Genomic DNA, 12,882 nt, shown 5'->3' on the forward strand with positions numbered 1-12,882 from the left:
ATGATGTCATATGCAATATTTTCAAAGCTTGTAGTCAGAAAACTAAAGATTACATAGCACACAATAGGACATGTACATACACATACAAAGGCAAGTATTTTCCAAATATAACAATTCAGGGAAAAAAGGTGGGTTTTTTGTTTGTTTGTTTGTTTTTGATTTTGGGGGGGTTGGTTTTTGTTTGTTTGTTTTTTGATGATAACATAACTTGTTGTTTGAAAATGTTCTATTTTTGTTTTAATGAGTGCCAACTCTTGTTATACATTGTGGGATTTAGTCCTTAAGATCACAAAATTTTCTCCTTGTGCTTAACTCATTCAAAGACAGTTTACCAGAGAAAGATGTTTTTTTTTGAGACTTTTGGACATCTTTGGAGATCATGTTCCTTAGAGTTACAACAAAGGGGGAAAGTAAAGGGACACTCAGAAATCAATAGAAACTTCAGATTATCTTTATTGGTAATATCTATAGAGATAACAGATATCTAGGAAGTTAACTGAAAATGGTATCACTACTCTAATTCATCTCTGTTGGAATCAAATTTTGTTCTTCTTATACGAGATAACCTGTGCTAAACTATTTTAAATCTCTTAACCCAGGCATATAAATGTTTTCTTTTCCCCAATACCCTATTGGATGCATGCTTCTGTGGCTGAAGTGAGAATCATCGAGGAAATTTTAGCCTTCTGGTAGTCAGCAGTTAAAACAATGTAAACATGAAGCACCAATAGAAAACTTGATCTGATATCCCCAGCATTTTAAAATTTTATTTAGAGACAGGGTCTCACTGAGTTGCTTAGGGCCTTCTACATTGCTAAGACTGGCTTTGAACTTACAATCCTCCCATTGCAGCCTCCTGCCATTGGAATTATAGGCGTGTGCAATCATACCAGTGAAAATATGGATCTTGACCAAAATGTAGGGTCACCGGTTCAAGCCTGCACAGTGAAGTGTCATTTTGGTCACAGTGACACCAAAAGAGACTGAGGACTCCTCCCCAGGATGGAAAATAAAATACAGAAACTTTGATTAGTGGGATATTAGGCAGACAGACATTAATTTGAAACATTTCCATTTCTAGGCTAAGAATGCTGAAGGTATTGTGAGATTATTTGGCTTCTGCAAGAAATTCAGAAGACCACCAATAAGGAATCTGTGTTGGTCTCTGAGTGGCTATAATGAAACTGTTTAATTATACCTCTCTTCCCTTCCCCACTCCCAAAATAAGTTCTTGCCCATTATGTGCAGAGAAGTACACATACACACACACACACACACACACACACACACACACACAAACATATATAATATTTTTTTCCATTGGTAACTAATGCAGAAAAGATGATAAAATCTATAGGTAAACAATTTTCCATTTTCCCATCTCACCTCTATTTTATAAGTAGGTAGGAAAAGAAATGGAAGACCCCTTCCAAAATGACAATCACCCTCTCACCCTAACTTTTCATGCTGCCTCCAGTGTCAGAGTACCTGACTTACACAACTAATTATGGAGCCTATTTGGTGCAAGTTCATCTTTAAGCTGCTACACTCAACAGTATCTCTCTTTCATATTAGAAAAATTCCGAGTTGGCAATTGCAAGCATCTCAGAACGGCCCAACACTGAAGAAAGGCGGTCCTGTCTCATTCAAAATGAGGGCTCTGGAGGGCTCTAGTGGATATCCTGGAAAAGTCTGGAGTCTGAAGCTTAGGAGCTTAGGAGTTGGAGTCTTCAATACAGACTCTGGCATTGGGGCTGGAGGCTACTCTCTTTGTTGACGACTCCCCCAAATGGGACTGATGTTGTTTCCCTACCTCACAGGGATGTTGTGAGGACTAGCTGTAGAAACAGTAGCAATTATCATTCATATAGTTTTGCATATTATGATTGGGGCTTCCTGTAAAGTAGTGTGGTATTGGCAGCATGTTTTTGTACTGTTCTTGGTCACATGCAATGATGATGGCAGCCAGACACTGCCTCAGATGGACACAGTCTTGTTCACTTGCTTTTCACAGTGTGCTGCTGGAAGAAACATTGCTGATGTGACTTAAGGTGCTACCTTGGACAAGAAAGCATTGTGCCTATCGCTGAGGCTCCTGTGGCCATCTTTGCTAGTTTCTCAGGCAATTTGTAGGGTTTTCCCTTCACATCTATTCTTCCAGATTCCTGCCAAGAACCTAGCTCTTAGCCTCAGGCCCCATCAGTGAGCTAAAGGTAGTAGCTAATCCACAAATGTTCAGTATACAAGGACAAAATTTCTGCTTCTGGAGAGGATTCCAGACAGCTTCTCCCTTAAAATCAAGAGAAGACTGGAGTCAGATAGTTTTTTCCATCTTCCTAAAGTCAAGGCAACCCTTTACCTGACACTTAGGAGCTTAGGAGTTGGAGTCTTTACAGGAGTTCACACACTTGAACCTCTCAAGGAGGTAGACGGCAATGTCTGAGAAGCAGTACCTACTTCTCTTGTCCCCTCTTAAAATTAGGACTGTGGTGGAAAGTGGATCTGAATTTCCCTCTATATTCTAGCCTTAGCACTCTCACAATCTCCACTACTCCCATGCTTGCCTCTCCATCACGTGTGAACCCTTCCAAGACAGTCTCAAACATTACATTGAGATAAAAGAAGACATACTTTGAATTTGTAATATCTTGCTCTTTCTCTGTCCCAGGGCCTCCATATTGAAACCAGTTCCCTTCTGGTGGAGATGGAGTATTGTGATGCCAGAGGCAGACAAATATGAGAGGCAGAAATACTCTCCCTTCCTTGTCAAGTGCCTGCCCTTCTCATACCCTTCCTTATCTAGTCTACACACACACACACACACACACACACACACACAAACACATACACACACACACACACACACACACACACTTCCCCCTGACTCAGCAACATTCTGGAACAAAGCCAAGGAAGAACTTCAGGAGGGGTGTTTCCCCCTCTTCAGGGCATAATTTTAATCTCCTGGCCAAAAAGAAGTTCCCTAATGTGGATTGAAAGGCTAATGTGGTTTATTTTTTAACTGCTTTCTATTTGTTTGAATGTTGCATATTTCTGCTAGTGAAATTTTCCTTTAATAAAACCATTAATACACCAATGGTATTTTCTTATTTACAACACACTGACAGAATTAATGCTGTTAACATTGGGAAATTTTTTCTTTTTCTTTTTTCTTTTTTTTTTTCTTTTCCCTCTCATTTGCTTTCCAGGTCATGCTGACCTGTTCAGCATGGGCTGTTTCGCATTTGTTTTTAATGTCAGTTTAAATGTAATTGTAAAAGCATGTATGCTCTAAATTCATGTAGTTACTTTTTCCAGTGGAAAAGCCTGGTATGCAAAAGCATTTCCAGGCTCTGCAATTTCACATGGGCAGGGTTTTGGTAATGACCTTGTGCTCCTCACTCGGGATGGCATCTGGACAGTGAACCCCTTTCTTCTGGCTCAGTAATCAGAGAGAGGAGACTTGGAAATAGTTTCTGCCAGATCCTGTGCTTTGGCAAGGATGTGCAGCATTGCATATCATTCTATCATTAATTACATTTACTCCTCCATGAACTAAAAACCATTAGACTAAATAGTCCAACATAAACCTTGAAAGATAAAATTTGATATTCTTTCCTCTGGCTATTCTTCTGACCCAGAATTGGGACTGGGAGGAAAATGAGGGTGTGGGGGAATGGCTAAGGAGTCTTCTTGCCAAAGGGAATTTGGCATACATTTATTAATCCCACTTTGTTGCACCCCCTGCTAATCTCTGACTCCATGCCTGCCAAGGACTGGCTCTGTCACCTGCCTTTTGTCCCCATCCTAGTTCTTCCCCACCCTACTCCAACTGCCACTATTGACCCTTCTCTCCAATAACATGCTACTTAACCAGAGGAAAAACAAAATACCACCCTAGAAGTTAGGATACCTGGTTCTAACTTTTTCTCTGCCAGAATCTAGCTGTGTGGCCTTGATCAGGACATATCTTTGGCCTTGGTCTCTTTATCTAAAAAATAATGTTTGATTTTGAGAGAGCAGGATGGGTTAGACAAGATCTGGGACATTCAAACTCTTTGGAAATGGAATCTTTTCTTCAAATAAAATCTGACATGGAGACCCCAAATGTAGGTACAGAAAAAAAGTCCTTTTTCTCTGGTTTCAAAGAACATGGGATATGTAGAGCCACTTGCTCAGGCCCACTTTGCCTTCTCTCAGGAGCCCTTACAGGAACTTGTAGGATCCTTCAGGTTCTGCTACTAGACCTGATTTGATGTCTGCAGAATCCTTTTGATTTTCTCTTCCATTAGACATCGATCCTGGTGTGTAAACTCAGTTAGCTTTTTCAAAAACAAATTCAACTTCTTGGGATAAATGGCATTAAAGTGGCATAATTGGGGCTCAGTAGCCAGCAATAGTGACAGCCATCATTGATTAGAATTTCCTCAGTGCTAAGCATTGTGCACATATTTCTTTCCGAAAGGCACAGTAATCCTGTGAGGTCGATCCTGTTTTTATATTAGGATTCTGAAGCCTGTCAGTTTGGCCCTCAGTCTCTGGCTTGGTTTCAGATAACCAAGACATGAGGCCATATTTCTCATAGTTTGAACACTGGAGAGTTTTTCAGAATGTCCTCTAGCTGGGGATCCAATTTTAGAAAAAATCATAGCTTCCCATTGGCATATACTTTCACAGGATTCAGAGCACTTTCACTGGGTTTATCTCATTTTCTCCTAAAAATAGCCCTTTGCACTAGTCAGGTCAGATTGTCACCATTACATAGGTGAGAAAACTGAGGTGTATAAGAAATCAAGTGATTTGTTCAAGGTTGCACATCCACAGAATACTCTGATACTACCACCAAACAATAATAAGCTCTTTATTGCATATAGAATTTTAAAACTTTAATGTCATTAGTGTATTCTGTCTCCTGGAATTTAGTACATTTTTTTACCATGCTTCAGCCTTGGAAAGTCCTTTTGGTGGTATAGAATCTGCTTTCTAATCTCAGATATCATCATACTGCCCATATTCCTTGAAAAACCTTATGAATCATGTACTGACATTATCCCCATTTTACAAATAAGCTAACTGAGATTATTCAGAGATATTGATATTTGCCCAGAGTCACAAGGGTGGTCAGTGGCAGAGCCAGTGTTATAACTGAGGCAGTCTGAATCCAGAATCATGGTTCTTAACTACTACCCTTCCTACATTTGTAAGGAAACTAAGGCTAGAAAGGGTAAGGGACATTACTAAAGTTCCTTTGGAGTTCCCTTGGCTTCTGATTTAGTATCCTCTGACTTTCCAATCTAAAACTCATATAGTGAGATCCCCTGACTCTAATCCTAGTAGGTAGAAAGATGGCTGGCATGATTTAAGCCAGAGGCCAAAAACTGCCTTTTCTCCAGGCAAAATTCACCTGCAGAATTTTGTTTGTCCAGAACAGTGTTTGTTTAGAAAATTGACATAGGCTCCCTCTAGTCAGGGCTTCTATCACCATCACTGTCACCATACCTTCCTATTTACATTTGACAGACTTTTTAACTCACTTATCTATCTACCTGACTTGTGAAGGTATTTGAGTTCATGACCCTTATATTTAAGCATTATAATATATAAGCACTTTGCACACACACGTGTTTGCATGTGTTCATATAAGTGAGCCTGGTATGGTTTCACAGAGAATTTTCAGCCTTGCAGCAAGCATGCTTTATGTTCATTTGGCATTTCAAATTATATTTAAGGTCTGAAGTTAGTTTGGGAGGCATTCAAGAGTTGAAGAAACTCAGCTACTGTTTTTCATTTCATACTGTTACCCTTCCCTTCCCTGCTATATCTGGTATCTGTCAATCCTGCTCTCTTCCCTTTCCCATGGGCGATCTAGGTCACCTAAAAGCTGTCCATTCACCCTTAGGAACAGAGATTCTTATGTACTGGACATTCTTTGGCTTTGTTCTCATAAGTGGACTAAGAAATAGGTGGCAACACCTGCATTTTACAAATGAAGAAACTGCATCTTTCAGAAGCTGAACAAAAGCCTCAGAGCTATTACATTAGTAATTGGCAGACCTGGGATTCGAACCCAGGATTGTTGCCTGATTCCAAAGCCTACTCTTTTGTCCTGCATTATCTTATGTAAGGAAAGTGTATTCATTTTCTGTTGCTGCATAACATATCACCACAAATTTAGTAGCTTCAGCATTAATCGGCTTATGGTTCTCTACGAGGTCTAGCATGACATGGCTAGATCCTCAGTTGAAAGAATCAATTTAGTTCAGATTAATCTTTCTTACTGGGTGAGTGTCCTTCTAGGAAAAGTCTAGTACTTTTTAAGGCTTTATTTGATTAAGTCAGGTCCATCGAAGATGACCGCCCTTAAAATCCCAACTGAATTAGGACTTCAATTACATCTGCCCAGTTCTTGCACAATAACATATAGATTACCTCTCAATTGCATAATTGCAAGGAGATGTGTACGCTTTAGGGTCTTATGATCTTGGGGGCCATCTGAAAAGCCAGCCCCCAAGAATGTTATTCATTTATATTTCAAATTCCATGATGAGATATGGAGAAGAACATTCTTGGCCTTAGGCAGAGGGATTTCAACTTTGGGAAGACTTTGGAAATGTTTCCTTACCTTCACCTCTTCTGTACCCATGGGCAAAAAGGCATATATCTTGGGGTGGCAAGGAATGAGGCTGAAACAGTGCCTGTTGGCCACAGAGGGTAGAGAAGCTACAAATTAATCACATCTGCTTCCTCTTGGGAATGTACCATGGAATCTGATTTGAAAAATCTTTCTCTGGTGCTTTAGAGATAGCCCCTATAGAAGTCTGGTGCCCCAGGACTGGAAAGCGAGCTCCCCTAGGATCCAGTTATAACAGGCAGGGTGCTCCAAGCCCAGATATGGATAAGGAAGAACTTTACCAAGGTCCTTTCTTGTCACCACTTGACCTAAAAGACAGAGAAATAATAGAGAAAATCACCATTAGTACTATCCAGTTTTACTGACCCCTTTGTTCTGGCTTCATCACTCAGTTTAAGGAAGTCAATGAGTCTCTGCCTTGACACAGTGGCTGGCTGGCCTGTACCTCACATGGAAGAGTTAGATTTGACTCTGGGGCTCAGGTGCAGGGGAAGGGTGGGGTGTGGGGGCAGCCTTCATGGAAGAAAACAAGGCCTTGGGCATTGAGTAACAGCTGAGACTAGCAAGCCTCATTGTCCAGCATTCCAAGTCATTTAGCAACATGCTGGCCTCTGCTATGGAGAGAGAACAGAGGATCCCCCGGCAGAATGAAAGGAATCTGATTTCAATTATGTTCAGTACAGTCACCCTCTTTAGGCTGAGAGGCCAGAACACCTGGTGCGGCTTGGGCCACTGTGGCTATAGGAACAACACATTATCCGGGTCCTGGATGCAAGCGGGAATGTGGCCTCTCTTCCTCATGCAGATGCCTTATAGGTCTAGTGGAAGAGGATGCAAAAATGACAGACAAGTTTTCACTGGCACTATGTAAAGAAAGGGGAATTATTTCATCTTGACGGCTTCTCCCCACAGTCTCTGTACATATTGATCTTGATTGTAATGAGTTTGCTTCGGTCCACAAGTCATCACCCCACTGAGAACTGAGTCAGTGGTGAGAGAGTCGAAGTGACAGATTATATCTCACTGATCACGCCAGCGCAATGCTCTGTGGGTCCCTCCACCTTTTGAAAAAGCTCATGGATTCATCTGTATAGAATTCATTTGGATCCTTTTCTTCTTTATCAATAGCTTTAGTAGAATATGGCAAATGGAACAGCTGCCCCAGAGAGCAGTCTATATTCACAGCACTATTCAATAAAACTTTTGAGATGATGGAAATGTTCTGTATCTGTGTTGTGCAATTTAGCAGCAACTAGCTACCCATGACTTTTGAACACTGGAAATATATCCAGGGAGACTGAGGGATGACATTTTCAATTCTCTTTAATTTTAGTTAATTTTAATTTAAATAGCCACATATGGCTAGTGGCTACTATATTAGGCAGTGCAATTCTAGAAGGAGCTCAGTAAGGCACATACTGAGATAGTGCAGGAATGAGTTTATCAAGGAGAGAAACAATGCAATATGAATCATGTTAAATTAGGAATAAGAGTCCTGGTTCTAATCCCGGCTCTGCCACTAGGTCACCTCACCCTCTCTATGTTCAGCCTCCCCATCTCTGACTTGAAAGGTTGGACTAATATCTGAGTCCCCAAATGGCAACTAAGGTCTTAATTTAATTTTAGAATACTTTTCCAGTGGTAGGACAATAGTACGACACTCATTCCAATTCACCACAGTGCCAACCATTCTCCTACACATATATGCACACAAAAGTACCCACCCACTGTATTCCCTGTGAGGATCCTGAGGGTATTTCAATCTGTGACCTCTGGATAATATGATTTCTATTGGACCCTTCCTGTTTTGTCATGCTGTGACTCTTAAGGCACTATAATATTCCAAATATGGTTTCATTTAGGCAGGTGACTGGAGTATTTTCATTGCTTCCTGTCTCGTTCCTTCTGGATGTGATACTAGTTATTAAAGTTTAGAGTCAAGGGTAAAGATGAGTGGCAAGGAAGTTACAACCCCAGCAACACTCTTCAATTCTTCTTTTAGGCTTAAAGTTAAGCTTTGAGGCATAGGCCTGACATCATAGAAAGAAAGTGTACTTTGAATCATCAGGGAAGGTTTAGATTATTGGGTTCTCCTTCTTGACAGCTATGTTTACCTCAGTTTACACATTTGAAAACCAGGAATAAAAAATATCCCTGAACCCTACCAAGACTGCTGTGGAATTAAATTATTTAAAATATCCTTAAATTGAAACACAAGAAGGGGAATCACATGATCTGGCAACTACTAAGCTCAAGGACAGAAAGTACCAGTGATGGGGAGGGTGGGGTCTGCTTGTAAAAATTGCACAAGGGAAAAGATCCTAAAGGCATCACCACTGTGTGGAGCTGTGTTTGAGAACTCATGTTAACAATGGATTCACCAGACAATGAGATATTGTGGAGGCTAGGCCTCTAGCTCTAGAAGAAGATAGACTTGGACCAGACCATACTTTCCAGCCATTGCCCTTGGTGGGAAGTAGGAGTTGGAAGTGGGTACTCATATCTAATTACTGGCTGTGCCCAAGCCCTGCAGAAATGATTGTTGAACAAGGTCATCTTGCACTCAGGGTTGGTTTCCCAGGCTTCCTTCTTATTTTTCCCTGAGTTCTTCTCTGAGCTCCTCTTGTGTTACCAACCCCATCATTGTCCTCTTCCCTACATTGTCAGTACAAACATGTGATGCATTCTTGCATTGATTTACTGAGCAACACTATGATTGGGGTTTGCATTGCAGGACTTATTTTTCCAATTAGAGTTTAAAGTCAGTTCCAGATATATGTCTTTTTCTGCAGGAGGCAGAAATAGATGAGCAGTAGGTTTTCTTGTATTTATCAATTTAAATTGAGAAATCAAACTTGTCTTAGTTTTATACCATTTTAATTTATTACTATTTAAAAAGGATTAGAGAAAAAGTGGTTTATGATCCACTCTGGTGCATCTGTCTATGCTAGACTTCAGAGTTATGACCTTTTCAATTATTTATAATCATGTCAATAAAAATGCTAGGGGAAATAGCACAAAGTAAACATTGGAATGCCAAAGGACCTCTAGCTCTGTGTATGTGCATGTGGTGAAGATGGTTCTTAAGGTTAGAGTTTTGGATTATTGTGGTTTGTTAAAAGAATATTATTTCTATTATCCTTTCTAATGGCTGTATCCTAGTATGGTTCCCAGTTTCCAGACAGATGGTAAAGGCAGAGACATTCCATCATTTCTCTGATGCAGTTAGGGATTTCAGCTCTTCATATTCTCCCATACCCTTTGGTAAAGAAGAAAATCACTATGTGTGTTATAGAGCATGTTCAACTATGGGTATAATTCTGACAACATCTGAGGCTCGTTACATTGTTCAGTGAGAAATAGTACACTAGAAAATTCCTGTTCATTGCACCCAAATTGTTATGATGGAATTTTGTAGTCTGAGAATGTAATGTAATGGACTATGTAGGCCATTTTTTAAACTTCATTCCCATTTGATACTTAAATTCTCAATCATTGTACATCTATTCTCTGATAATCCATAGTGACATAAGTGCCTAGCAACTTTTCCATCTTCATAGAGCTTTAACTATAGAAATGTATGTGTGGAAGCAAACTAAATTCCAAGAGGCTATACTAGACACCCAAAGAGAAAGGTTCATCATCCTTCAAGAGAGCTGTTTCCCTGGCAATTTGCTAGACATCCTAGACATAGACACATTTACATCACTCTCTTAATTTACAGTGTTCATTATTTATATATTACCTATAAGATAAAGCATAAACTTTTAATAATATATGCATGCCCCTTTAAAAATCAACCCTCATATTTGTGTTCAATCTTATAAATAGCCACTCTTCTCAATATGAAATATGCACACCATCTATATTGTTCTATAGTTATGTCTCTGCATAGTGTAATTCTCATCACTCTTCAAGGACTAGGTAAGATGCCCCCTTTCATGTAAAGCATTTCCTAACCCTAAACATTAGGTGATATTATTGTTTCTTCTCTTTTTTATGCTTCTATTATAGCATTTACAAGTGTGACATTTTCTGGCACTGTTTGTGGGCATTTACTTATTTTCCATCAGGCACCAGTACCTATCCTTTTCTTCACTCAGAAAAAAAGGTCTAATAGTGTATGTCTGTTGGATTACTGAGTAATTGAATGAATGAATGCACCACAAATATTGACAAATGAATTAATGAAAGATTCCAAGTATGAATAATGAAGGCTGTATTCAGGCAGAACCAATTGCAAGAGTACATTAGGTGGCCTGGCAGGAGGATCAGGGGAGAAAGAAAGGTAAGAAAGTTTGGGTTTAGCAGGAATTTAGGATGACAAATCATCTATTCCACCAATGTTGAATGATAACCTGTTATTAAGGAGTTTAGAGTCTGTGACCAAGGAGTATGAACATCTTTATTTTCTTAGCTCAGACAATTTACCGAACAGGGTAGCTCTGCTGTGTGCTTTTGGTCACTGATGATAAATTTAAGTTTCTTTTCCTTTTTAATAGCCCGTAAGCTGAAGAAACTTGGCAATCTAAAACTACAGGAGGAAGGAGAGACTTCTAGTGCCAGCAGCCCCACTGAGGAACCAGCCCAGAAGATGACAGTATCACACATTGAAGGTTATGAGTGCCAGCCCATCTTTCTCAATGTCCTGGAAGCCATTGAGCCAGGCGTGGTGTGTGCTGGACATGACAACAACCAACCTGACTCCTTTGCAGCCTTGCTCTCCAGCCTCAATGAACTGGGCGAGAGACAGCTTGTGCACGTGGTGAAGTGGGCCAAGGCTTTGCCTGGTAAGGAAAAGGAAACAAGGGCAGGGAATGACAATCATATTTAGGGAACACTCCTGTGGGCAATGTATTCATTAATTCAGGCAGTCCTCACTATTAAGCTATGGGGACAGGATTGCTATAATCCTCACTTTAAACAAGAAAGGCAGCATGATTTGAGTGTCCCAGATGGCTCATGCCAATGTACAGCTGTCAGATCCTCTTGTTCAACATGAAGAATTTGTCAGCAAAAAGTACAATAATTATTAATCATATACACATACCTACATATGCCTTAAGATGCTCTTACATATACATACATATTTATGGCTAACTCCAGAGATAATCTGGATCCTGACAGTGCATCTTCAATGTCACCTTCAGGAGCTATACCACAGGACAACTTATATATATGAAATGATAAAAAAGAACACAGGGTTGGGTGTTAGAACACTTGGGTTCTTTTATAAGGTACTGCGTATTGAACCCAGGTGTGCTTAACTACTAAGCCACATCTGCAGCCCCTTTTGTTTTGTTTTAATTTTTATGAGACTCTTGCTAAGTTGCTTAGGGCCTCCCTAAATTTCTGAGGCTGGCTTTGAATTTGGGAACCTCCTGCCTCAGCCTACCAAATTGCTGGGATTACAGGCATGTAACACAGTGCCCAGTAGAACACTTGTGTTCTAATCTTAGGTCTGCTGGTAACTTCACCTTCTCAGTCTGTTTCTCCAAATGTATAATGTGTAATGAATTCTTTGGATGGAACTAATAGTTTTAAAATTTTGATTCAAGAAAGCTTTAGTGCTCTATTACGGTGGAAAGAAAATTTATGTGATAGTGAAATAATTGCCAATTGTTTGTCTAACTTCTGCTTGGACACCTCCAGGAATGGAAAACTCCCTTCCTAGGATATGTTGTTTGAACAAGTCTGATTATTAAAATATTAAAGCTTAAGGAAGCTTTAGAGATCCTCTATCCAAGGATTCATAGACTTTCCTTTAGCAACCCAAATTCTTTATTTATCCAAAAACAATTGGGGATGTAGCTCAGTGGTAGAGCACTTGCCTAGCATGTGCAAGACCCTGGGTTCATTCCACAGGACCGCAAAAAAAAATGTTTTTATGCAATTACCATGAATTAATATTTATAATTAAACATCAGTAAACTAAAAATTAAATTTAAGAAGCATTGTACCCAGATACAAGTAAAGCTGTTGATTTAAAGGCAGTCTTTTGCCTGTATCTCACTAACTCAGCTTGTCCCTCACTACTGCAGGTAAGCCCCCCCCCATTAGTCTTGCAGAATCTTGTGGCTTCAAGTAAAACAGTTTGAAAACCAGTGAAGCATGTGCTCTATAAAGGTTCTCCAAATCCTGAGATTGTGATTCAAAATTCTTTTGAAATATCAGCAACCAAATATCCTTTTGTGAAGTCAAAGATTAACCTGCCTTCTAATAATACTTGCTATTCAGATGGAAAATTGTAG

At 39.8% G+C, this 12,882-nt stretch overlaps 1 protein-coding gene across 2 annotated transcripts in view; it reads left to right on the plus strand.

The window, feature by feature from the left end:
* Ar (androgen receptor) overlaps positions 1–12,882 on the plus strand; it is a 165,966-nt gene that overhangs the window by 136,680 nt on the left and 16,404 nt on the right. The window contains exon 4 of one of the 2 annotated variants that reach the window (XM_078034646.1): positions 1,576–3,097. In XM_078034646.1, coding sequence (XP_077890772.1) covers positions 1,576–1,625 — 50 coding nt within the window. In that variant the 3' untranslated portion in view covers positions 1,626–3,097. Of the gene's footprint in view, positions 1–1,575; positions 3,098–11,133; positions 11,422–12,882 lie in introns of those variants that run through there. The other variant, XM_005335195.5, reaches the window with a different exon arrangement.

The sequence above is a fragment of the Ictidomys tridecemlineatus genome, chromosome X, assembly GCF_052094955.1.
Source record: "Ictidomys tridecemlineatus isolate mIctTri1 chromosome X, mIctTri1.hap1, whole genome shotgun sequence".
NCBI classification, from domain to species: Eukaryota; Metazoa; Chordata; class Mammalia; order Rodentia; family Sciuridae; genus Ictidomys; species Ictidomys tridecemlineatus.